This window comes from Lissotriton vulgaris, chromosome 2_1 (genome assembly GCF_964263255.1).
Source record: "Lissotriton vulgaris chromosome 2_1, aLisVul1.2, whole genome shotgun sequence".
NCBI lineage: Eukaryota > Metazoa > Chordata > Amphibia > Caudata > Salamandridae > Lissotriton > Lissotriton vulgaris.
This window is the reverse complement of record NC_141687.1, coordinates 1,685,490,806-1,685,518,556: the sequence shown is the minus strand read 5'-3', so window position 1 is coordinate 1,685,518,556 and position 27,751 is coordinate 1,685,490,806. Positions and strand designations below refer to the sequence as shown.

Genomic DNA, 27,751 nt, shown 5'->3' with positions numbered 1-27,751 from the left:
GTCACATCATGGAACATAGAAGGATTAATTAGGAATCTTAGAGATACGGAATGGATGGAATTTACAGAACAAAGTGATATTCGATTTTTACAAGAGACGTGGGCTTTGGAGACCACCACCCATAGGGTTGGCTATAAGACCTTTAGTGTAAACGCTAATCCATCTTCGAGAGGCAGGCCCTCAGGGGGCCTCACCATATGGATTAGAATAACCCTCAAAATAGAATCTATTGCACTGCACATACCATCTGAGGAATAAAGACACAGGATTAAAAAATACTATACCTAATTAATATTTATAATAGGCCAAGTTCAAATACCAAGGAATCTGTACTAATAAATCAACTTGACTTATTTTTGAATTCAATAGATGCAGGAGCAATGATAATTATTGGGGGTGACTTTAATTGCAAGTTCAAACCGGTGGTGGGGCTTGATAATTTTTTTGAAGATGAGGATATCATGAACAAGATTCCTGCCCTTAAAAGCAGTCCGATAGTCCCTTGCTTTATAGAAGCCGCGCAAATTATGAAATTAACGACAGGATATGGGCTTAGAGCTGGTAATGGCTGGTTACCTTTGATCAAATCAAACACTTCAACCTTCTGCAAAGGTAATCATAGGAGTAGTATTGATTATATACTAGTATCGCTTGATTTATGGCCAGACATACTAGACTTCAAAAGTAGATGATATGTCTTATAGTGATCACCGACCCCTACATTTGTCAATAATATCCGACTCTTTTATTGATAACATTGGGGACAATGAAGAAGAAATTATTTCCTCCACTGATGTTAGCATAGTGAGCAATAATCACCGTGCCGTAAAATAGCCAAATATAGTAGGAAAGGTCGAATCCATGACGCAAATATATAACATTTTTGCAGATACTGTTCAACTTTATTTACAATCCCCAGAAGCAGAGTTTGGAAGAAAACTCTATTGGTAATAAAAGCTGTCAAACCAGGGAAAGCCCCTGGCCCGGATAAAATACAGGGGGATCTACTGAGGCGCGATAGCAGTGTTTGGGCCCTTATATTACCCACGTATGCAATGCAATTGCTGCTGGCTTGCCAATACCGGACTCATGGAAAGGGGCGGAAATTGTTACAATTTTTAAAAAAGGTAATCATAGTGATCCTCTAAACTACCGGCCGATCAGTTTAATTGATATTTTACAAAACATTTATTCTAGGCATATTTTGATGAGACTGAACGATTGGCTCGAAGAGAACAATATGATCCCAAAATTCCAGGCTGGATTCAGAATAAAAACTAGCCCAAACGATCAGGTTTTTAGATTTTTATGTTTATGCTGGAAATATATAAATATAAAAAAGGGCCATTTGTACATTGCTTTTGTAGACCTAAAGGCCGCTTTTGACCTTGTACCCCGAAATTTACTGTTGGAAGAACTAAAACACCAAGGCGTCCCTGCTGAGCTCCTGACACAAATATTAAGATTGCATGAAGACAACTTTGCAAAAGTAAGATGAGGCATGAGGGTTGAACTAACAGAGGGTATCGTGGTAAGAAGGGGTGTACGTCAGGGGTGCGCACTGGCACCCACCATATTTTCGATCTATGTTAACGTCATCCCAAACTGTTTACTTGGGTGTACACATGATTCGACGAAGTTGGGTGGGGATCTGATGCCAGCTCTTTTATTTGCTGATGACACCATATTGATATCACAAACCCCTAAAGGTCTACAATCTTTATTGAATTCTTTCAACACGTATTGTAAGAAAAAGGGTCCCAAAATAAATTCTGGCAAAACAAAGTACATGGCAATAAATCCACACAAGTCTTTTAAAATTAACCTAGCAGTTAGTGGCCAAAAATTAGAGTATGTACATTATTTCAACTACTTAGGTATAAAGTTGGACGCAAAGCTGTCCTGGAAGCAGCAGCTTGTTTAACTCCAAAACTCGTTTCCAATAATAAAGATGCATGGGAGCAGTATATCGAAGGCAATGATTGATGCTCTGGAGGTCTTCAAACATAAAGTACAAGCAGCTTCGTTATATGGCGCTAAAAATTGGTGGACCACATTGCAAAAGGAGTTTTGAATTAGGAGAAAAGAAATGTATTAGACGGGCGCTGGGGTTGCCATTGAGAACACCTATAACTCCCATTCTAATGGACCTAAACTTCAAACGTATGGATCACCATGCAGTACTAAGACCCCTGTTATTTTGGGTTCGGCTTCGGTCAACCCCTGAATTGAACAGCTATAAGGATGGTCTACAGGAGATTCTAGAAATTGACAAGAGATGGGGTACCCCGTGGATAAAACATGTTTCCTTTTGGTTTGAGAAATTGCGCTTGAAGCATTTCTGGGAAGCCCCGACACAGTTAAGTATGTCTAGCAAAAAATTGTTAAAAACCACTTTCTGGACGCATATTCAAAATGATGTGTTACACTGTGCGAGTAACAGCTCATTAACAACCAAGTTCCTTCTCTACAAGGAACTAGTCAGTTTTGAATCCTTTATGGATGAGATTTATCCACCACTGGCTAAGACTTTGTATATGAAGTTCAGGTATGGCGTGATAAATATTATTGCAAACACATCAAATTGGGCAGCTAATAGTGATAGAAATAGCAAAGAATCTTGCGGGCTGAGTGAAAATGCACCAAAGGAGAACGATTTACATGTTTTGTTCTTCTGCCCTGCATATGACAAACCGAGGAGTAAATGGATCAAACCCATTTGCCATAACTTGAATACTAGAATTTGTACAGAGGAGAGTAGAATAATGAAAACAGATACATCTCAAAAAATCGTTTCCATGGTCAGTAGGTTTTTATTAAATGTAAGTCTTATAAGAACAAAAGTTGAATTAAGATTATGATTATGTACATGCACTTTAAGTCCTAAACGCTAAAAAACGAAACCACTAATTCACTTTTCTATTTTAAAATATTTGTATTGGTGTGCCTATGTAGAAAAAATATTGAATTTTATAAAATCACGTACAAGTCTAGAATAAGAATATGAAATAATGACTTTCATACAAAGTGTATCAATTTTTTTTAACTTTTATGTCTAGGTTTTAAAGTATTTAAATATTTTAATAATATTTTTGGGTACGGAAAATACACTAACAATTTGGATTTTTAGCCCCAACCTCGATGCTGAGCCATTGATTGTATTTAGAATTTTATATGTATGTGTGTGTTGTTGATGCATCTTGTATAGTTTTGTCTTGAACCGAAATAAGGAATAATTGAATTGAACAAGGCCTTTCATTTCTCAAAATGCACATAGCAACATTCTTTCCTTAATTTTTCCATACTACCTGTTGCAGTCACTGATTTATGTTAGGGGGGAAATCTACTTCTTAAGGACAGGGTAGAAAGAATCAAACGCTTTATAAACTTTACAATCATGGGCTCCAGTCTCTTGTCCAACAATACTCTCCATCTCGCCTTCTCAGATCCTCATCTCAAGGGAACTTTGTGATTCCACTTTTCAAATTGATGAGAATTTGGCGGACGCTCCTTCTCTTGTTTGGCTCCAAGTCTGTGGAATTCTCTCCCAGTCATGCTGAAACTCGTGCCCTCCTTGACGAAATTTCGCAGAGACCTTAAAACCTGGCTCTTCCCTCAATCATAATTGTCCGATTCACCTTAGTGCTACCTCAAGCGGCGCCGGGAGACCCCATGTGGGTAGCTGAGCGCCTTATAAATATAATTACAAATACAAATACAAATGGGCTAATACTGAGAGGTAGACACATCAGACAGGCTCATACAGCAGTGCACCAATCATACATGCCAAGGGCTAAGACAGCAGGTATGAACATCATAGCAGATCTCAACACCATCTGCCCCTCAAACCTACTTGTTCAGGACTATAAACGTGAAACAAAATTAGCCAGATAACTGGACTATGATCATGATAAATACCATAAAGGGACCTGCAGACCAGGTCAGAACTACCAGTTTACTGAAAATTATAAACTGGGGGCCTCTCTTTCATATTTCTGCATCCACCACACTGCTAAGCACTGTGACCCATATTATAATAACCACAACTTTTGTGGTCATCACACTTGACATGGAAATACTTCCCACCTAGGATCAAAACAAAGACAACATTCCATCTACACACTCTACACTGTGTAGCATGCTACTTATTTAGGCAAGCACATCAGCAGTCAACATAGTGGTAAAAATCGCTATATAAATGTTTCAAACCAATACAATATGATTCCTAAAATATCCAATTAAATGCCTCCACAACAGTCATGAAATAAAAGCTCTGGCGGTAATTCCCCTGATATCAAGGAGCCAAAGTCAGCAAAAAAGTCTCAAACTCTGCATGAATCAGCCATCAAATATTTGCTTTACACATACTTCAGACATTCAATAATTTTGAAACAAACATCAGCCAGACCCAGAAAATGCAGATATTGTAACAATAAAATACTAAAGTTAATTTTAGATAAATAAGCTCAATGTCCCCGAAACAGAAGCTTATCTACCATATTTTCATTTTTAGTGCACACATGTTTGGGCCCTAACTCGTCTTGCCATTTTTACTAGTATTCAAATGCCCAACATGCACCGATTCATTTTGCATTTCATGTCTACTCATAAGAATTAAGTACTATAGATGTCCATCAGTAGGCAGCACATTGTACTCCCATTATTCTAGGAATAGACAGAAGTATGTGAAGAACAGCCTCAATATGTCAGGGATTCTCAAACCTGTATCGACGCCATCACTATGCAATTGATAGCTAGATCAAAAATGTCCAATGCATTGTAAGACAAGTACCATTACACCAGGTCTAGCAAAACTATTGCCTAGAATGGTCACAGCATGTTAATGATCAGAAACGATTGCGCCATAGGCTGCCACAGTGTCATTAAGAATGGCAGCACTATATTAAAGCTAGGTCACCTCAATGTCAGGAATATCCAAATGCTATCAAATGCTATCAAGATTGGCAGTAATCTGTCATGGATGAGCCAGTATTGTGCCTGGACTAGCCAGGATGTCACCAAACAATAGTTACATATAGCATAGGTAATTCACTATTATGGTAGGGGTAGCTAGAATCTCAAATAGTATGAGCAGACTGTTTAGAGATCATTATGATGTTCCAGAAAGTCAGAATGTCAGCCAAAATGCACCAGTACTTCAAGGATGGGCCACCATTATTCCTGGAAATGTGTCATGCTTTCCTTACCTTTGCTTCTTCCTTTATAATATATCGATTGTGCAGTTTGGACTAGAGCTGGTGGCGTGTTCGTTTGCCCAAAAGTGAAAAAGGGTAATGTTGGGTACATTTTGCTCTCATCTGATCCACAAAACAGTCCAAGGTTACAAAAAAAAGAAAAATCTGCATTCATTGATTCATCCTGCCCTCTACACCTTCTCTAGATGTTTTCTAGTTTAATAATTTTCTTAATGTTAGTGAGACTAAATCATAACAATATATAGATGTAGTCTGACGTATATATAATAAAGTGTCAATGCTACTTTTGTAGCATAATTCACTATATTTCTGTAACACTGTCTTACATAATTCTGTCAAAAGGAGGGTGCTTGATGTTACCACTCTCATTCCTCATTCTTCCTTTCACCACACTGACTAATTTTCATGTACTTGAATTCCAATTACTGGGCTCAACAATGTTCCCGTTACCTAATTACCAAGAAGTTCCTTGATCCATTTCTCTGGAATTCTTTTTGCCCCATTCTTTATATCTCAGTTCACTCGCGTTTCCTTTACATCATTCTCTAGAGCATACTCTACAAAGCATTCTATCGAGGTCCCCTAATACATTCTCCACGCTAACTTTTCACCATTTATAAAAGTTCCTTTCAACTACTTCTCTATAGTTCCCGTCAACTAATCGGTTACAGTTTTCTTTATGGCTTCTGCTACATTTCCGTTTAGCACATTTGAGTCTCATACATTACATTCACGGCACTTTTTTTATCCTTTGACATTCCTTTATCTCAATCAGTTTAGCTTTCTTATACAAATCAATTTGCCCCTTTTATCTGAATTACTTTCACCAAATTTAGGGGCCTATTAGGATGGCGGACGTACCTGCGTCCGTCCGCTACCCCAGCGGAGGAGGGACCGTCCGCAGGGGCAGCGGCGGTCCCTCCGTGCTAATTAGGATGGGACCACCACCCTGGCGGTCACATCCTCTATTTTTAACATTGCGGCGGGTGCTGCTTGAAGCAGCACATGCCGCAATATTAAAAAAATGCATGTTTACCTTTGCATGCACGAAGCTGCAGGCACCGCGTGGTGCCTGCCGCTTCGTGCACGCAAAGGCAGGGGGGTACCATAGGTACCCCCTATGTGCACCCCGCACCCCCCTTCACCCCTGGGGGCCCGCAACGGGCCCCCGAAGACAACACCGTATACCTTTCCACTGCGGAAATGCCGCTGTGGAAAGGCATAGGACCACCGCTATCCTAATATGGCTGGTGGTGTCTGATAGACACCGCCAGCCATGTTAGAGCTTTTCCGCCGCTGTCAGAAGGCGACCGCGGCGGAAAAGCAGCGGACGGAAAATAGATCCCCCAGCCATCCTAATCTGGCGGGGGGTCTTTTTCCAGTCCGCAGCGGATAATCCGCAAACTCCGGGCCGGCGGTGGCTTCCGCCGGCCCGGAGGATGCGGATTTTCCGCCATCATAATCGGCCCCTTAGTAAGGTCCTGTATACTCTCTTCTGTAGGCCTCCGTCCTGTCCATTCTGTGGAATTCTCCGTCTTCGATTTTAATGAGTTTAATTTACCACATTCTTAGAATTCCCATGTCCATTGCCATTAAAATTACTTTCAGTCAATCCCTTTGAGGCGCAAACAAAATATTTAGAGGACCCTCTTTCCCCATTCCGTAAAGTTCTCTCTGCTCCTTTCAAAGAATTGCCCAAGGACTCAATGTCTTGAAGGCGTTTCAGTATCTTTTTACGCTCAACCCTTTTATATAATAACAGCTTTATCTTTATAAAGAGATTGTTACTGCAAATGTGTAACCTTGTAGCACTGTTAATAACATAACTTAATATAACACCACCACATAATATTATCGGCCTGAGAAACCTGAGAAGGATAACATTTTGAAGCTCGCCTTCCTTGAAGTACAGCAATGGCTTACAAATTGTATTATTTCGATATCAAGTGTTTATCTCACTGATCTGTCCTTGCCATGCCTTTATGTGTAACCAGGAGAAAGAAGAAAAACATATTCTTGAGTAAATAATTGAAAACAAAATCACAAAAGGACTCCATCTGAGAGGTCTTTTCTTTGGGTACTGTGGCTAGTACGCACTATCCATGAGAGGCATGGCTATTTATCTCTTGTGCTTCAAGCCTGTGTGCAGTATCGTTGTACTCTACTTGGATAATTAAGGTGCTTCATTTGCTTACTTGCCTCCTCAATGGTCGCCAAGTAAAGAAGTCAAGGTTTACTTTAGAACTTGGTCCAGACAACAATCTCAGGTCCAGCATGACATTGAAAATAAACAATAAACTCTATGTCAAGGTATTTCTTTCATGTGCCAAAAATAGGCCTACTATAGAGGCTGTGCTTTGGAGGTAAAGGGGGCAACTACAATAAGAGGAATCCAAGACATTCAATAAGCAGGCAGATGAAAGTGACAATAAAGACAGCCAGAGTTGAGCAATGGGCTGGCTCTGAGCCCACTGTACGTTTATGGTATGGTCCGCAACAGGCTTCCGCTTATGTGCAAGATAAAAATAGCTCAAGGGATCTCACAGGATTCCTTTATTGGCTGGGTCCCTATGCTATAGTAAAAACTGCAGACTGTAAACTTGAGGCTGGGGGGAGGTTCGGTCTCTAGAGCTCAAATTAGTGTATGTGCGGTGAAGGGGGTCAACATATTTCATGCCTATTATAGTCTAAGGGATCTTGGGATTTTGTCAGGACCAAGGGACATATAGGTGTTTGTCTGTGAAGTACCATACCCTGTAATTTGGACTTGTGATGTAGTCTAACATGAACAGATATACAAAATACTTGTGTAGGGGTTATCTTGGGTGTGTAATTCCCTTACCCTGACTAGAGTGGGGAGTTCTGCCTGGACTAGGGGCATACCCTAGCCAACCAAAAACCCCATTTCTAACACCTTCTGAATGAAATGTCAGTGCCTAAAACCCTGCTGATTGTTAACAAGAGGTTACTTGGTGCAGTGGAGGGGTCAGAGGATGGAATGGGGATGCAATACAGTACAAGGGCAGGGAGTTGGGAGTGTACCGGCACTACCAGCCTTCATTCTTTCTACTGCACAACTATGTCTGACCTAAGCAAAGAACAGCAATCAGACAGTTAAACATTGGCCACTAGCACATGATGGACTACCCTGCAATAAATATTAGAACATTGGAATGTTGGGAGCTCCATTGAAAACAATGGAGTCCTCCGGGCTTCTAATGTCCGGTAGAAGCCTGGAACTCCAACATTTCAATGCTGCCATTCACAGATGTTGCTGTGAAGTCCCCACCGAGCCCGAGGGGATTTAAGTCCCCTCAGCTCCTTGAGGACTTTATTGAATTTGTTGGAACAGTCTGCCCTCTAGTGGCGGAATGTTCTAATAGCCTTATAGCCCTCCACAGTTGCTTATACCTGTATGAAAGTCCAACTCCTTTGTTACAGACCCTTTCTCAGGCCTTTAATGCTGGAGTGGGACTTTAAAGGCTGGTATAGCTGGCTTTGCCAATATATAAGACTGTAGCACAACACAGGAATGTTGAAAGCTTCTTTGAAGACAATGGAGTAGCTCTTGGCTTACATTAGCTGGTATAAGCCCAGCTATACCTTGCCTGCTGCTCAGGCCTATAACTTGGGTTCAGGGCGTTTAGCAACAGTTATAGCCCTTGGCAGCATGCTATACGGCTATATTGAATCACTGAGTAGAATGAAGCTTGCAGAATCTCAATGCAAGAAACAGTCGGCCTGATAGGAACTTCATTTTTACCAAGAACGGTAAATCTAAAAGCATTACATACCTTCACCTTCCTTTAACCCAACTTGGCATCTGAGACAATGTTTTCGAGATATAGGAAGCCCTGAATATGATTAAGAACAATCGCCTCAATCAGAGACATTGGGTAATAACCATTTAACCCTAATCCACTTTCCTCCACCCAGGAATAATCTCTGCACCTTTCCAGATGGAAGGAATTGACCCAAGATTCTATAATGCATCAAAGGAACGCATGAGACTAGACCCCTGAGCCAAGGTTCTTACCTGAATAGGACTGTAGGTATTTCTCAGGCCTTAGTGCTCTGCATGTTTTTGTGAACTCTGTGCTTTAAGCACCTCATGTACAGTGAAAGGTGAAATGGAGATAGTAGCACTGATACAACCTGCCGAGTAGCAGATGTAGACACATCTTAATCAAGCTAATAGTTGAAGGTTTATCCCCATTATATCGCACAACAATATTATTACTTCCACTACCTTAACCTAACTACAAAGATCACACACATGTATAACAAATGCATTGCAAGGTAAGTCTAGTTGGATGGGGAAAATAATAATTATACTCCTACCTAGAGATGTAGTGGTAGGCAATATAGTGGATGAAATATTATTGTAGGTCAATATTATCGAGTTTGATATAGTGTTATTCAACCAGAGCCGAATAAAATTTACAAAAATTCTTAGATTACAGGAATCAGCATAGACTAAAGGCAATATAATAAAGATAAACAGGGTGAGGAGAATTGATGAACTAATTCTTTGTTAAAGCACCTATAATAGAAGCAATGATATAAGGCCCTAGGTGAGGAGCATAAGAAATGAAGGTCAGCCCTGAAGGCATAAAACAGACTTAATTCTAAAACAAAAGAGAAAGGCAGTCAATCAGATACATGCAGCAACTATTTGGTATGACAGCCTCTATTACACGTGCCATTTTAATTCTGCTCTGCCACAGCGTTTAATTTGAGCCAGTGGTTTATGGTGTTCGGCACTGCCAATTAGGAGAGCTGCTAATTTCAAGATGAGCAGAAAAACAGTTGTTTATGAGTTCAGTATACGTTTAAAATTGCTAATACCTGCCACACAAACAATTCTTAAACCTTTGGGGGCCTCGAACAGTCTGAATTGTCACACTTGTAGCAGTGCACTGGTTAGTAGTTGTGTAAGTTCTGTCATTGGCAGCTCTGGCAGTGGCAATGTGTCGGGCAAAACTGCGGTGGCCTCATCATGAGGGCCCGGCACTTATATTTTTACAAACTAAGCACTGTCTTTTGCAAATACGAGATTCCCCAAGGACTCCGGCTGCCGAAAGTAACCATAATCTCCAGGTGACACTCTCATAGCCATCACCATCCCTTATTTCTAAGGGGACCCTCATGTTCCCTCTTGTGATCCCATTTAAAGCTGCACCCACAAGGGGCATAGCTTCAGGGGAGGTGCATGGGGTAAAACACCCCCCGCCCCGATATTTACTGTCAGCCGGGTAACATGTCCCAGATGGCTGACTGTTTGTGCCTTATATATGTAGGTTAACTATTCGAATATTGCAGCTTACAACGTTATGTAAGGGCTCAGGGAAGAGAGCAGCTGTAGTCTGAAATGGGCGCTGTGCACAGATGTGCCCCTGTCACATTGACCCTGTGTTATTCACCTCAGTCAACAATGGTAAGAGTCACAGACAAAACGTAAGTGCCTAGTGGCGTTTCTTCTACCACTAACAAATATAGCGTTCCTCAGACAGAACAAAACAGTCAGACTTTTGCCTGAGCCCGATCTAATGAGTCATGGGATGGGTCACCAACCCTGCTCTGTTCTTCCACCATCCTAGTCTAACATGCCTGCCACTGTGCCTTACACGGTGGAGACTGCAGGACAACTTGCTCTCCTGCTTCAACAAAAGAAACTTTGATTATTTTGAGTTTGGCGGAAGCGAGAGTTCTCTTCCGCCATATTTAGACGCATGCAAATGCATATTTAGGGTGCTTACATTTCTGTATACCCTGGAAAGTTTGGACAGACAGGCCCTCATCCCCAGACTATAAATAACCTCTTCTGTTCTTCTGCTCCTAAATAGCTTCCTACATTCAAAGTCTCCTTCTCTGTCTCCAACATGCTGGGGATCATACCGAGGTAGTGAGATCTTGCACATGGTGAACTCTAAAGCTGTCTGAAGAGACACACAGTTTTGCAAATCTGTAGGACGTGCAGAGAGTACAACACTAGGGACCCCCTGCAAGTCATGAACAAGTGATTTTTGGTTCCTTTCTTGTGAGTCCATGTTCTCCTGCCTTGAAAACCAGTGAACCTATCCAGAAGGGTGTTCCTACTGCCCCACAGTCAAAATAATCTTTTCATCCCCGATCACTGGTTCTCAATATATCAGGCTCTGAAGTTTCACTGGCGTGCATAGCAGTAGCAACTGACCAACTGTGACTGCTATACTCAAAGTGGAATAGAATATTTTGACTAAAAAACAATCACTTGAAAAATATGAACTGGTAAATATCCCAGCACTGCTAACAACCACTTTCAAGCTTTTGCCCTTCATTTCTGACTGGTATAATATGCAAGATGGAAAGTCAACGTTTCATCTACCTGGCACACGGCCTTCCAAAGGAATGGAGACATAATAATGTATACAAGGAGTGATGGACGAAATGATGAAATTAATCTTAGCTACTGATAATTATTTGGGCCTCATCCCAATCCATCATTATTTGACACATAATGCCCCCTTAATTTGGAACAAGCTCTGTGCTTGAATTAATGTCAGCCACTGGCAATCGCTCTGACCGCATCCCATCCATTGTTTGAGCTCATAACAAGGCCAAAACCAGTCCTAGGTTGCTTGTATTCAGGTTAAAGGATGCCCTGGCTTGGCAGTTCCGTCTGGACTGCTCCCATTGGAGCAGGGTGAAGACTGATTTGCACATGGCTGGGTCCAAACTAAGGTGGCATGGTGGGCAAAAAACAATGGATTGAGATGCAGTCCTGAGCAATTGTCAATGCCTGAAATTATTTCAAGCATGCATACAATCCATCACATTTTTGTTGCAGTTGATGCTCTAAGTGCGATGGGTAAGCCTAGACGTGGGTCCAATGCTCACTCTACCACTGGAATCAAGCTATACCTGGATGATGAGCTCTTATCAGGGTGAAACCAGTCATTGGTTGTTTGTATTCTGCTAAAATGAGGACCTGGCTTGGTGGTTCAGGCTGGACTTCTCCAATTGGAAAAGGATAAAGACTGAGTTGCAGATGGCTGGGTCCAAACTGAGGTAGCATGGTGGTTTAAAACTGATGGATTAGGATGCAGCCCCAATTAATTGCATGTGACTGAGATGAATTAAGCTTTCCATCCATCATCTTGATGTTCCTGCAGTTGATTTCCAAAAGAAGAAGCCAGGTTACCTGCAAAAGTTACCCTGCTTTTCTACAACAACCATGAACCTCAGCGTATACAACATCCTAACAATCTGCCAACCTATGTCACAAAAATACGAGTGCATGTTTCTCAAGAGTATATGGCTCGAGGCTCTGGGAGGATCTTCACCATCCTTGAGAAGACAGCCAGAAGACAGTTAAAATGCAAAATGTATTCACTCAAGTAGGCAACATAGTGCTCTGCCTCATGTGCCTACATGCTAGTGTATTCCATCTGATTGCAGCATTGCATTGTGCCTCTTTGTAAAGGAGGCGCAGTGTCATGTGTTTGACTTATACAATGGTCAAGCATTTGTGTATTATTCAAATGGTCTTTGTAGTATATTCTAGGGTTTAAATTTGTACGCCAGCTTAAGGTTGTAGGTTTTTATCAATGCTACCAAGATTGTTCCATACTTTCTCAAATGTCAAACAAATTCCACTAACTCAGCCTCTATGCAAACCAATCCCCAGGTCACCCACTCTGCTTTTTGGTTGGGCACACTCTGTCGCTTGTTAGGAAGTCTCAAGTCTCACACCACCCTACCATTATTGACTAAATTATGCCCCTGGCAATCACTCAGTCACTAAACTGATAAGTGCATTGGCACCACTGTATTTTTTTCTGTTTATGATCCTCACTCCATTCTGAGAGAGCTAACCCCCACTTCTAGGTGGGCCTCCTTCAAATACTTTACTGTCTTTTGACCACTGTTTTTTTTTTAAAGCCCTGACTGGTCTCCAACACCAGTCGCTTTCCTTAGACTCTTGCTGTACAATTAATATAAAGAAGACACACGTTATGCAAGTGAGGGTGATACTACTTAGATTTAGGCCACACGTAATATGAAATTAGAGGTAGAAGCTATAGATATCAAACCACTGCTTTTAATACTAAATGGGGTTGGAGGAGCATTTTGCAAAGGTACATGCCACCGCAAAGGGAGCCATGATGACTGTACTACGATCTAATTGTAGATATTGTGCTCTGACAATAGACCCTCTATTAAAGTTACATTGGGCAAAAATGGTGTCAGTTCTCTTTCATGGTGCCAGGATTAACCTTGGAGGTCATCTGTGATTTAAGAAATTTTGGGGATGGGCGGGACGCCATATCTTAGGGCTACCATCCAGCATAAGTACAGAGCTATATGTTTATGAATAGGACTGTGTTCAGTTCATTATAAGAGTGAAATTAAATGTATAACATTTATAGCTTTCTTGACCAGTGAAGGTAGCCATAGTTGGGCACTGAGTGTCTCAAAAATTTCATACAGGGTGGCACCAACTATGGAAAAAAATGCTAGAAAAAAAACTATTGTTTGAAACGTATGCATGAATTTCGATTGCAAATAAATAATTTCAGGTACCCCGGTGCTAGCAAGCAAGATCACTTTGAGGCAACAGCCGAAAGAAATCATTTATGGTAGACAGAATTCTATAAATACTAAAAATCATTGACCCACTATTATGAGGTTAAAAATTAGTACCTTGAGTAGTGGGCTATTTACTAAATGGCATCAATCCAAGGCTATGACGCCAATTGTTACTTTTTCATCTCATAGTATTTCAGAATCATAACTTAAATATTAGAATAAATCATCTTGGACGCCATTGTGAAACTTCCACACAATTTAGGGCACTTAATGCTCGAATATCCATTAGCGTTCGAAGCGTGCTCTATTTATCTCAAACTTGTTAGTAAGCTGGAATTCGGTTCGTGCACGTAACATTTGAACATTTGTTGGTTTGGGAATCAAAGAAAGTGGAATCAAAAATTTGCTAGCATTCGCGCCAAGAATTTTCAATTCTATTAAGGACACGGAGGCGAGGATTATGCTTCTCAAACTTTACTGCATCAACACAGCAGCCAATGAAAATATATTATTTTCGCAACAAACAATAAATAACTACATTTCCCATGAACACCATGGTTATAGGCACGCCCCCATAGTCCATAAGAACCCTCTGCGTGCGTTACACATCCTCTTTCTTTGAGGCGAAAGTCCATTGCATGAACCAACACGAACTCCAACATGGAAATATAACTTCAGCTCAACAGCTTGACGGCCATCGTCGCTTAATCCAACTTTTTCTCAGCTCCTGAAAAAAAGGATAACACCACCGTAATCACTGAAATACAGGGTGGGCAAGCGTATGATATACAGACATTAAGCCGGGTGGGATAATCCTCGCCTCCGTGTCCTTAATAGAATTGAAAATTCTTGGCGCGAATGCTAGCAAATTTTTGATTCTATTACAGGACCGGAGGCTTCAGATTATGCTTGGTTTAACGCTTGATTAAATACAACAGAAGTAATATCTCCCACCGGCTTATAGTAAAATGTTTTAAAAGTCGATTCAGACGACCAGTCTGCACAACGCATGATATCTTGGATACTCGATCCCAACCCAAACGATTTAGACGCCATTGCGCCTCTCACAGAATGAGCACCAAATATTCTAGTATCTACACCAGCTTCGGTCATCACATAACGAAGCCATCTAGCAATCGTGGCCGCAGCCACAGGTTTGAAGGGTTTCTGAATGGCAATCAACAATTGTTTACAACCCTGCGGCCGCAAAGCCTTAGTACATTCCTCGTAAGCTTTCAAGCAATGAACCACACACAATTTGTCATTTGAAGGAAAAGCATTATATGAAATGTGACGTGACAAAGTTTTAGCACGACCTGTAATATGAAAGGAAACCCCTTCCTGTTACGTCGAGCGCTCTCACATCCGAAGTCCGTCTGCAAGACGATAAACACAATAACATATCCAGTTTTGCCGATAGCTGTTTCTGGACAGAAGAGCGTCACTCGGCCATGTATTGAATAAAGAAAGCACTAAGGATACATCCCACAAACCTGTATGCTTGGGCGTGGGCGGCTTGGCAGCCCTGATGCCCTTTAACAGCTTGCATACCATCGGGTGCATGCCCACCAGTTTCCCGTCTATCTGGGCATGCCCCGCTGAAATAGTCGACCGAAAATTATTAACCGACCGGTACGCCAAACCTGATCCGGCCTTCTCCGTCAGGAAATTCAGAACCTGGGACAACTCCGCCCCCACGGGATCCACACGTCGTCCCACGCACCAATCCACCCAGTTTTTCCAGGCTGAGGAATAACGTTTCCTGGTGGAAGGCGCCCGTGCCTGTCTGATAAACTCAGCAGTTTCGTCCGAAATTCCCGGCAACTGCCACTGTTCCCGGAAAGCCTCCATGCCATCAGCGACAGCTTGCCCTCCAGAAGCAACGGGTGCTGTTCCCGCTGAGGGCCCTTCAGCAACCATTTCGAGTCCGGAAGCATCCGTGGGCAATCGCAGCTCCACTGCAAGAGCTTGGGGAACCAAGCCTGGGACGTCCACCACGGGGTCACCATGACTATCTCCGCTTTCTGTCTGATTACCTGTGTCATCACCCTGGGAATCATGAGGAAAGGAGGAAACGCATACTGCGTCCCCTGAGACCAGTCCTGGAGAAAGGCGTCCGTCGCCGCCGCCATTGGGTCCGGTCTCCAGCTGAAGAACCGGTGAATCTGAAACGAGAGCCTGGAGGCAAACAGGTCCGTCTGAAACGGACCCCAGGTGGCCTGAAGCCACCGAAAGACACGCGGGAGCAGCTTCCACTCGCTGTAATCCCTGAGATGTCTGGAATTCCAATCCGCTACCTGATTGGCCTGGCCCGGAATATATTCCGCCACCACCGAAATCTGGTTCTGGAGACAATAATGCCAAAAATCTTTGGCTATTTGAACAAGCATTGACGACCTTGTGCCGCCCAACTTGTTGATATACCTCACCGCCGACACATTGTCCAAGCGGAGGAGGATGCAACAAGACGTGTGTTTCAGGGACAAAGTGCGAATCGCAAACAACCCCGCTAACAGTTCCAGACAATTTATGTGCATCTCCAATTCCTGAGCCGACCATCTGCCGCCTGTAGAAACTTCTCCACAGCGCGCGCCCCAGCCCCATCTGCTGGCGTCGGACTCGATCACCACCTCCGGTTGTGACCCGAAAATCGCCCTGCCATTCCAGGCGTCCACGTGACTTAACCACCACTGTAATTCCGTCCGTACTTCCTCCGAGAGAGGTACCGAGTCTGTGTAGGAGAGGCCCTTCCGTAGATGTTGTATCTTGAGTCTTTGAAGGGCTCTGTAATGTAAGGGCCCTGGAAAGATCGCTTGAATGGACGATGCCAGAATGCCTACAACTCTGGCCAGCGTCCTGAGAGTCACTACCTGACTGTCCAGCAACTTCCGTATCTCTGATTTCAAATCCCGCAATTTGGCTTGCGGGAGGAATAGTTGAGCCAACAGAGAATCTATCGTGAAACCCAGAAAATCCACCGACTGCGTCGGAACCAGTACTGATTTCTTTGAGTTGACTACAAAACCCAAGCTTTGGAGTAAAGACATGGTCATGTTCAGATGCCGCAGGAGACAAGTTCGATCCTGTGCCATAATTAATATATCGTCTAGATAGATCATCAGTCTTACCCCTCTTTCCCTGAGGAAGGCGACCACCGGTTTCATCACTTTTGTGAAGCACCATGGAGCAGAGGAGAGACCGAAGGGAAGTGCCAAGTATTCGTAACACTGGCCGCCCCAAATGAATTGCAGAAACCTGCGATGCGGTGGGAAAATCGGAATAGACAGATAAGCGTCCTTGAGGTCCAGGCGGACAAACCAATCCCTTTCCTGCAGCAAATCTGCCAGGAGGTGGATCCCCTCCATTTTGAAATGGTTGTAGGTAAGGTATTGGTTGAAATCCCTGAGATTGAGAACCAACCTGTTGCCGCCTCCTTTCTTTTGGACAAGGAAGACGTTGCTGAAGAAGGACCGAGGGCCCCTCTGAACCCTTGCGATCGCCCCTTTCTTCAGCAATTCTTCCACCTCTTTGTTTATAAAATTGTGATCTTGTAGGGAAAAATGGAGAGGCGGAGGGGGAGAACCCTGCTCTGGGCGGGAATAAAATTCCAGGTGAAAACCCTGAATCGTCTGCAGCACCCATGCATCCTGTGTCAAAGCTCGCCACTGCGCCATGCAATGCTGCGTTCGTCCCCCAACGGAAGAAAAGAAATATCTAGAACACTCACCGGAGTTCTGGCTGTACTTGAAGTTGGCCCTGGTGTTTCCCGACTGGAAACGGCCTTTCGAGAATCTTCGCTTGGAAGGATAGAAAGTCCCACCGCGGGTGGAGTCCCACTCTCCACGGCCACGGCCAAAGTCTCCACGCTGGGAGCCTTGCTGGAATCCTCGGCCTGACGAGCGGCCCCCGCCTCATCCGGCCCTGTTGAAAACCCCCTGGCTTAGGGCTCGCTTGATACCGCTCTGGGCTTTGTCAAGAGCGGTGAAGGTGCCGACATATTTAGTAACGTCCTTTACGAACTTGTCGCCAAAGAGGAACCCCCCCGCCAGGGGCCCGGGTTCCGCTTCCGCAAGCTCGGTGAGGTTGCTGTCTATCCGAAGGAGTAGGGATTTCCGCCTCTCGGAAGAGATGGCGCAGTTCGCGTTGCCCATGAGGCAAATGGCGCGCTGGGCCCAGCCCGCCAGAATGTCCGGGTCCACTGCGTCCGGACCCTCCTTGGCCTTTAGTGCCATTTCCAGAATCTTCGCTAGGGGCCCCACGACATCCAACATCTTATCCTGGCAGCCTCGCCAGGCCCTATCCAACCCCCTCTTCGGGTCCTTGGAGAACTTGCGCAAGAACGTGAGCATGCTCGCGTCTATCTCCGGAGTGTCCGCTACGCCATCTTGAATCTCAGGTCGGGGACACTCCGACCTTAAACGGTTCTGGACCTCCCTGCTGAAAGGCTTGCGGAGGTTCTCGTGCAGATATTCAGCGACCGCCGGGGGAGGGACCCAATCCGAGGACCGGGGGTGGATGATATCCGCCGGGTCAAAATTGAATGTCCCGATCTTCTCCTCCGCCGGATTCGGTTCGGTTCTGGCCTTCTTAAAGGGAGGAGGGCGCTCCTCCGAGGTGTCGGTGTCGGCACCCGTGTCCGTATTCGTGTCATCCGTGTCCGTATCCACAGGTATCGGGCGTTTGGACTTGGCCTTTCCGCCCACGTAGTTTTGGTCCGATGGCCCTTTCGCCGGCAGGGAAGCCAGAGACTGAGCATGCAGCCACTGCTGACCCGCTGAGCACGTCTCGGAAGAAGTGGCTGCGTGTTTTGATTTCTGCTTCTTCTTCTTCCCATAGCCATGTCGTTTGGCAAAACCCTTGAGCTGTTTCCGAATAGGGCGCAGAGCCTCTGCCAGCGCCTGATGCACCGTCTGGGGGACTTGCGTCTCCATAGCTTCCGAAACCGAAGCCTGGACCGAGGCATCCAGGGCTTCTACGATATTGTCTTCTAGAACAGCTTCCCGCTGCCCATCCACAATCTCCTCCTCATCCTGATGTTCCTCATCTGGGTAGCGAACCCAGCCTTCCATCGTGAAGGAACGTCGGCCTACTGCCGGCACAAAGGGGAGGTAACGGGGGGGGGTCAGCCCGGGCACACTTGAACAAGTTCGACGGTAACTTTTCCCAAACCCCCTCAGCAGAGCTGTAGTCAAAGGTCAAAGACCTGGGCCCTTGATTCTGGGAGCGTGTGCGCACTCTGGGCCTCGCAGATTTTCCAACCAGCAGGCTCAAGAGCGCTGGCGATCACACAAGGGGACCCGCCGGTGTGTGGAACGCGTGTGCAATGCGTTCGCAGAAAGCCGAGGGACCAGAACGAGGCGCGCCGCCCAAACGCTACCAAAACCGCCCAATTAGCCCAAATTGGTAAGCGTGAAGGTAGCGCGCGTCGGCCGAGAGCCACCCGGAGAAGCGTCAGGGCGTACGAGGGAAGCCTCTGCGCGCCTTGCGGCTGCCGGTATCGGGCTCGTATGCGTTAGCGCGGCGGCCCCCTTGCCGGTTAAAGACCGTTGTCCTGAGCGCTAGAAGCGCGAGGACCGAAAGACTGACGTCCAAAGTCAACGGCTCTGAAGTGGTTCGTAACCTGACAGAGAAAGTGCAACAATAATTTCAACAGAAATAACCAAATAATTCAATACGGAGCTAAGGCTCAATCATACAACACATATTAAATCAATACAAATGAACCCCAAAGGAACAACCCAAACACAAGCAGAGTGAGGGGACCCAGGAGAGTGCACTTAACTCTGGCTTGAGCAGCAAAGAAAGAGGATGTGTAACGCACGCAGAGGGTTCTTATGGACTATGGGGGCGTGCCTATAACCATGGTGTTCATGGGAAATGTAGTAATTTATTGTTTGTTGTGAAAATAATATATTTTCATTGGCTGCTGTGTTGATGCAGTAAAGTAGCATAATCTGAAGCCTCCGGTCCTGTAATAGAATTAGCTGTAGCTTTCATTTTGAATTCAACTTGGTAATTAAGTTAACTAATTGCGATTTGAATTATAACTTAGGGCCATATGAATCATCAAACTAATTTGCGATTCTCAAATAGCGATTTTTAAGAAATCGCTATTTGAGAATCGCAAATAGGTATGTATGTACAAGATCACATTTTTTTGCGATTTCTTAAAATTCCTTAATTGCGATTAGCAAATTGCGAATCGCAATTAAGGAATACTTTCCCATTCATTTCTATGGGCCAGGAGGCCCATAGGAATGAATGGGAAGTTATTCTCTATTTGCGATCTGCAATTTGCTAATCGCAAATTGAGAATAATTTCAAGGGTGCAGGGGTGTCCAGAGGAATACTGTTGCACCCCTGAAATATGCCTGGGTGCACTTGTTGCGCACATACATGCCCTAAGGGCATGTATGTGCTTCACATGGCACTTTGAAAAATGCAAAAATGTGAATTTTTCAAGGAATCCGCAATTCCTTAAGGACATTTTGCACATTTTGCAAATTTTTTTTGCTTCATACATTGCATTTAAGGAATCTCAAAATTTGCGATTCCTTAAATGCAATTGCAAAATAAGGAATCGTAAATTTTGCGATTCCTTGTTTTGCACCAGATTTTGCTTTATACATACCATTTAGCAAATTCGCATAGGCCGAAATTCTGCTAATTTCGGCCTTTGCGAATGCGAATTTGCTTGATACATATGGCCCTTAGACTTTAGCTAATGGTTTTAGTAAGAATTGTGCAAGTTTTTTAATTGTATTCAATGTTAGACACTGCCTATGTTATGGATGCGAAGTGTATTAAACTTTGTAATAATGTATGGATCTGAACTTTGGGGTCATGTAGGCACATCAGACCTCCTGAAAGAGGAGAATAAATTCATCCAAAGGCTTGTAGGACTCCCTCCTAGTACACCCTTAGTCCCCCTCAGGTTGGACCTGGGGCTGCGTCCGCTAGACGAAGAATTGGCTTTTCGCCCGCTGGCTTTCTGGCGTAGACTGTGGGCAACCCCAGAACTGGCTAGCTACAGACAGGGACTACAGGAGGTGCTTGCCATGCCGGATGCTGGAAAAATCAAATGGCTCAAACACATTAAACTAGAACTGGAGGGTTTGGGACTTTCTAAGATGTGGTCTGATCCTTTGGCTACCTGCCAACTCATTCCCAAAAAGGAACTAGCCAAGGCATACCACGACAGGAAATTACTGGCACTTTTCAACCAATCAAAACCTGGTTCACTGACAGATTCCTTTACATCTTTCAAGGACACTTATAACTTTGAACCAACCCTAGACAAAGTGCATCCTCCCTTGCTCAGGAAATTATACCTGCAGTGGAGACATGGGTCGCTCCCTATCCGATCGTTTACAAGTAAATGGAGCAAAGATGTAACCAGTACCTGTCCAGCATGTAGAACCTCCGACGAATCTGAACTTCACATTTTCTTTTTCTGTCCCACTTATCGAAAGATTCGCAAACAATGGATAGTCCCTCTATGCTAAAAATTGGGATTTGTGAAGTGCCTGATTGCTCTGAGAGTCCTGAAAACCAATTTGACTGATTATATTGTGTTTGCGGTGGCCAAATATCTGGGTGCTATCTGGAGCATTAGAAGGAAATGTCTTAGGGACGGTAACTGACCCTATTGTATCAAAGACATGGCAGTGTAATATGGGACTGTGCTAGAGTCTGATTTTATATTGTATATTTTTTAATATAACAACAGTTTTTAAAATGTATGTTTTAAATGTCTTTTATGGTAAAAAAATTTACTGAAATAAAGATTTTTTGAATTGAATTGAATTGTAATAATAAATAATCTAGCATATGCTTGTTGTGTTTGTGTGCGGCTTTATTGTGAAAGTCAATGGAAGTCAGACTTCATGGATGTGTGAGGGAGTGCATGTCTTATCATTTATTAATTGCCTGAGCTGTTCAATGACTGAAAAGGCACTTCAATTATTATAAACCAGACCTATTGCAATTGCCAAAGCTTGTTGTCGTTTTTGTACTTGCATGTCCTTAAAATAAAATACGGGCCAGGCCCAGATGTCAACCCTGGACCGATATATTAATAATACTCCCAATGCTTCTTTGTTCCACAGATGCCAGATATTCTACGGACTGTTCCCCGAACGCATCACCGCCTACCACTGTCGGGACAACGCCCGGCCCGACATTCGTGCGCTGCATATGCAAAACTGGCTTCGCCGGGAGTGGCACAGGCAGCGGCTGCACCGCTGTCTCTAAATGCACCACGGCCAGTTGTTGTGTCACGGGAAGCACCACCTGGAGCTCCTCACTGAAGAAGTGCTCCGACGTCAATGAATGCGCTGATTCCGCACTGAACAGTTGCGCCCCTCAAGCCTGCACAAATGTTCCCACCAACCACTTGTGCTCCCTGAACCGTGCGCTCCAGTGTCCTACAGCTCCCTGTGACGACTACACCGACTGTATGAAGATCGGTGCAGAAATCAAGTGCGCCGACCCCTGCCAGAACTACCAGAATTTGTCTGGAGTCGCTCGGCTCTCCAATGCTGACTCCAGAGGCGCGTTCCCCACTGACCGGTATTTATCCGGCTGGTTCCGGTACATCGGAAATGCCGGAGTCAGGCTGCAGGAGGGCTGCACTGCACCTGTGACGTGTGGCTCTGGCCAGCCCTTCACCCTCCAAGAAGGAAGCCACCCGCTCCTGGGATCTGGGATCAAAACCGCAAACCTCCTGTCAAACCAAATCGATAAGACCTGCAAAGAGGCCAGCTCCATCCTGATCAAGGCCTGCCCGAAGCCAGCCGGGGATACGAGCTCAAGCAACGGGTTCTACGTCTACAAGTTCTCGCGATTCCTGTCCTTTGAGGTTTACTGCACGGGTAAGAGGGGTGCAGAATGGACGGACTAGTTTATCCATTAGTGAGCGAGTGAAGCAGACTGAATGGATGAGATGTTTACTTTACGATCAAGGCATCCGCAAGTCAGTTATACTACTTCGCGAGAGAGCGCCTTGAGGGTTTTGAGAGCGGTTCACGTTTACAGATCCATTACTTTGGCTCTGATCCTGCAATGCGTGTCAATGTGAAGAGAAAGCGAGCACATTCATCATTGTGCAATTGAATCAAGAGCCAGGGATGGGCATCACTCGCGTCATTTGCTGCAGCGTGAAATTGGAGCAAAATTACCAGGAATTAGTGTAGGAATTCAACCTGCCTTTAGCGTTATTTTCATAGCCCAAAATTCACCCTTGCATCCAAAATGTACTCCAGGATCCATTTTGCGCAAAAAAATAGTGCTTAATGCAATAGAACAAGAATAGCCGCAGCCACTCGCTCTCAGTTCCAGTGCTCTTAGGTAAGCATTTTGCCCCAAATTACTCAAAATTACGGAAACATCAATAGGTGTGTAATTTTTAATAATTTTGTGCCACAAGAGTAACACGGAATTACCGGAATTGCTGTTTACCCTGGCATAATTAAAAATGTGCCTTAGCCTAGTCAGTACCAGCGAAGCTTTGAACCCAAAACGTTTGCTGAATGAGTTTTTTAAACATAGCACAATCTCAGTGAACTTTCAGGCAGCAGCATCAGCTGTAGCTTTGTTCATAGCACAGTTACCCGGAGGCAGGCGGCCAACAGACATTCCTCCTAGGCAGGTGGGCTATTTGAGTATTTATTTAACTGATTTATATAGCACGTGGTCACCAAAAGCATAAATGAACTTTACATATTAACAATAATGCGACACAATCAGCTAGATTCATGAAAGAGCCGTTTTGCGAGTCCTTAATAGCGAATATTAAGGAATCGCTATTAAGGACTTGCAAAACGGGATTCATGTAGGAATCGCTAAATAAATTGCGATTCCTACACATTCCTTATTTGCGATTAGCAAATTGCTAATCCCAAATAAGATAGCGATTTCAAGGGTGCCAGGGGTGTCCAAAGGACACCCTGTAGCACCCCTGAAATGCAAATATCCACAGGTGTTGCGCACACACATGTCCAAAGGACATGTGTGTGTGTAACATGCAACTGAGAAAAATGCACTAAAGTGCTTTTTTCTATTTTTTTGCTATTTACCACGAAGTCAGAGTTCGTGGTAAATAGCGGCCAAATATTGCAAATTCGCAATTTAAAATTGGTTAATGAATTGCATTTAAGGAATCTCTAATAGAGATTCCTTAAATGCAATTTCTCGCAAATATGCGATTTCGCAAATAGCGATTTTTGCATTTGGGATGATGAATCCCAAATGCAAAAATTGCGCTCGCAAAGGGCCAGATTCTGAGTATCTGGCCCTTTGCGAGCCGATTTTTCGTTCATGAATCTGGCTGAATGTCTTTCATCGATTTGGAGTTGGTAAACGAGGTGGAAGAGGAGAACGAGGGGGAAAGTTACTGTATAAATAGGTAAGTGGACAGGGGATAATGGTGGCGTGTACATAAAGGAGGAGGAGAACAATCAGCGGAAAAGAGGAGTCATAGAGGGAGAGGAAGAAAATGAAGATGAGAGGGGTGTAGAAACGACTTTGCGAGGAAGTAGGTTTCTGATAAGGATTTATTCAATTGAAGAACAGCTTGACAACCACAAATGCGAGACACATCCGATCTCTCTGAACTCTTCCTCCTTCTCCCAATCCATCCCCCAACATTCTATATGACATAATACAATTCTATATATATTACATAAGATAGATTACCACAAGGGGCATATTTACAAGGGCTTTATCTCCGCTTAAAAAGCCAAAAAAGCACAGATAAAACCAGCAGCCTATTTTTCCCAACGCCTCCCTTTGCATCTCCAATGAGATGGAAAGTGGGCATTACTGGGCGGACCCCAGATGGACTACCTTGCAAATATCGCTGATGTTTACATCGCAATATTTACAAGGTAGCCCACATGATTTTAGCACACTTTAGATTTTGGTGAAAACTGCTGTTTTCGCCAAAATCTAACATCTGCTTAAATCCTGATTTAGCCATCCCTAACATAGGGAGTGGATTATGCTGATATGACCCTGTGGGTTGTATCAGCAAGGTTATCGCCCTTTTGCAGGGAACATCGCTGGAAAACTAGCGAGATTCCCTGCAAAAGGGTGAAAACCTCACTATCTCAGGAATTTTTATTGTCCTGGAGAAACGCGTTGTTAATTACGCGCTACCAGGGCGATAAATACCAGAGATAGCCTGCGATAATATAATTATCGGTAAGCACGGCCAGCGATAATTATCGCTGGCCGTTGTTAATATGCCCCAGAGTTAGGTAAGGAAGAATGAAGGTAAACATTGCATGTATGAAGATCAGTTATGACATTGAAATATGAACCTCACTACGATCTTGTTGTAAACGGTAGAGTTGAAAATAACATATGCTAGATTCTAGGATGGTAAGGGAGGGGTCTAGGACATACAGCTCTCACAGCTGCAATATCTGTTATTGACATAGGTCTGGGTCTGCAAATCAAAGCGGGTTCTGTGGCTTTGGATTAGCCTAGAAGTGCCAGATGTGGGTAGTGATTAGGTGGCCATACATGGCCAGGTAGAGGTAAATATAGCCCAGGATCAGTTGACCATGAGTTTGCCCGCCAAAGTGATAGTAAAATGTCAAAGTTTTGGTGGAGAGTCATGAGTATTAATACTCCGACTCGTGGATTAGAGCGTGATGCTGATCCGGTTTAACAATTCACTGATTGCATGTGTGGCTTGTTGGAATGCTTGTTGCCTAATTATTTTTAAACCTATTTAATACTATTGAATCAGCCAGAAGCCATCAACGTCAAAGTTACCACTTGGAAGTTAGCTTCTGATTTAATTTCAACAATGTTTTTGCTAGTTCAACTTTTTGGGCCAATTTAATTTCATCTATCACTGTTTGTTCTTTTTGCTGTTGCCAGCCCAATCAACACTAGGCTGTGCTCTTCTCCTCAGCTGAATTCCAAGATTCTGAATGGTACTTAAGTTTCACAGTGAACAAGAAAACAATGTAATAGAATATGGCTGGGGCATTTGCCAGTGGCTTAAATTAATTGGTACATTCCAACCACCCAACCACCACCTTAAAGGGCTGATTATGATGGTTGACGGACTCCAGTCCATCCGTCATCGTCTTGGGGAGTGGGACCGCCTGCCTACAAAGCGGTGGTCCCATAGGGGGTATTAGTATGCAACCGCCACCGTGGCAGTCGCACTTGCCACATTTTACATTGCGTCAGGAGCTGCTGTGCCAGCAAAATGGTGCAGTGAAATGTTGCACCCCCAAAAGAAACGGCTTAAGTACCATGAAAAGGCTGGTGGGGATGGAACATCGTACTAGCTACGCCAGTGCCTGGTAGGCACCGCCAACATTTCATCACAAAAACACGTCAGGATAGAAAGGATTTTGAAAATGCAGCCACTACAGTGTGAAATATATTTGGTGGTGCAACTAAAAATTGGCTTCTGTAATCTCAGAGATATTACAAACAGTTTAGGTATTTCACCGATATTTAGTCGCAAACTGTTACCTTGCTGCTATTTTTAAACTAGATATTGTAGTTTATGGCAAAACTGAACTTTCTTTGATGCATTTATGAATAGACAATAACGTATGAAATGTATTCTATTTCTATCATCACCTGGTATCCCAGAATGTGTTCACTGTTCACTTTAAATTCACTGTTCACTTTAGTACCTATGTCATGTGATCAAGGCACCATGGAGCCGAAACGCGTAATGGTGACAGGGAAATAAAAATACCTCAAGCACAGAACTGGGTCCGTGTCCGTCATTGTGAAAGATAGATTTCCAGTTTGCGGAGTTCTTTTGATTGAATTGGTCGGCAGTTCTCAGCCGGCCATCCGTGGATCGTGTCTTCGTGAAGGTCGACGCAAATGTGAGAGCTTTGCTTCCAGGGGAGCCAGGAAGTACAATGGAACAGAGTAAAGGATTGAAGCGTCAGACCCCTGCACGCCTGAAAATTCGAAGCCTTAAGGCTTAATTTGAGCCGGAGCCTGCCGGTGCTCAGCACCGGCACTTAATTATGGGGGCCGGGTCTATCACACGGCATTAAGTGCACCTGTCCTCCTGCTTTAGAATTTAATTTTTTTAAAGTCGTGACTCGTGCGTGTCACTGCGCACTTACTGGTGATTCTAGCACACACAGAGAGCGTGGCGCTGCTGTGCTACTGCTGTCAGTGTTGTGCCAAACTTGTTGATTCACTTCGATGATGCATGCACTGGCAGTACTTACTGCTGTGTCGGTGACGTCACATGCCTGCTGCTCCCAGTTTACTCTCAATGTCTCTCTTCAAGAGTTCCCGGCCGCGGCGCGGATCAGGGCCCCAGTGGGCGGGACACTGTTGAGTGTTGTTGCAGGGGCCAGGGCAGGGCACTGGGCAGGGCTTTGCTGCGGGGGTTGGGGCTGTGCGCGCCAGAGGAAGCGACGCGTGCGCAGATTGCATGCAATTGAATGCATTGCACGCGCATTTTCTCTGCCCGCCCCAGCATACCCGCACCTCTCCCTGACCCTCGCCCAGTATCTGGTATTCGCCGCCCAAAGTTGCTGGACTCGGAGTTGGGAGCAGGTGAGGGCGAGGCGCGACTTACAGTGATTAATTAATTTACTGGTGGTGGCCAGTCAGGTTTTTAAAATCATCCTGATTGGTCTACCTACCACTGCTACGAGCAGCGCCTGGACAAGATGGCCTGCCCTGGGGGTAGGCCGGCGCCGGCCGAAATAAATAATCCTCATGAAGAGCTGCGCTTCCGCAGGCAGGTGAGGCGAGGCAGGCAGGGCTGGCACTGGGCAGGGCCTGGCTGGGGGCGGCGGGGGCCGCAGGCACAGGATTACGTTTTTTAAAAATTAATTCATTGTTGATTGGTTGGTTATCATGAACATTGGCCTGGGAATGATAGGTGGGAGCCCAGGCGGGAGATGAAGCTGGAGGCCAGCCGCAGGCGCGTCGCTAGCGCTGTGTGCCCTGCCCTGCCC

At 44.4% G+C, this 27,751-nt stretch overlaps 1 protein-coding gene across 2 annotated transcripts in view; it reads left to right on the top strand.

The window, feature by feature from the left end:
• The window catches only part of LOC147733095 (uncharacterized), a 101,538-nt gene that overhangs the window by 11,320 nt on the left and 62,467 nt on the right, over window positions 1–27,751 (top strand). For both annotated transcript variants that reach the window (XM_086957644.1, XM_086957643.1), the window contains exon 3: window positions 21,896–22,660. In XM_086957644.1, coding sequence (XP_086813770.1) covers window positions 21,896–22,660 — 765 coding nt within the window. The remainder of the gene's footprint in view (window positions 1–21,895; window positions 22,661–27,751) is intronic.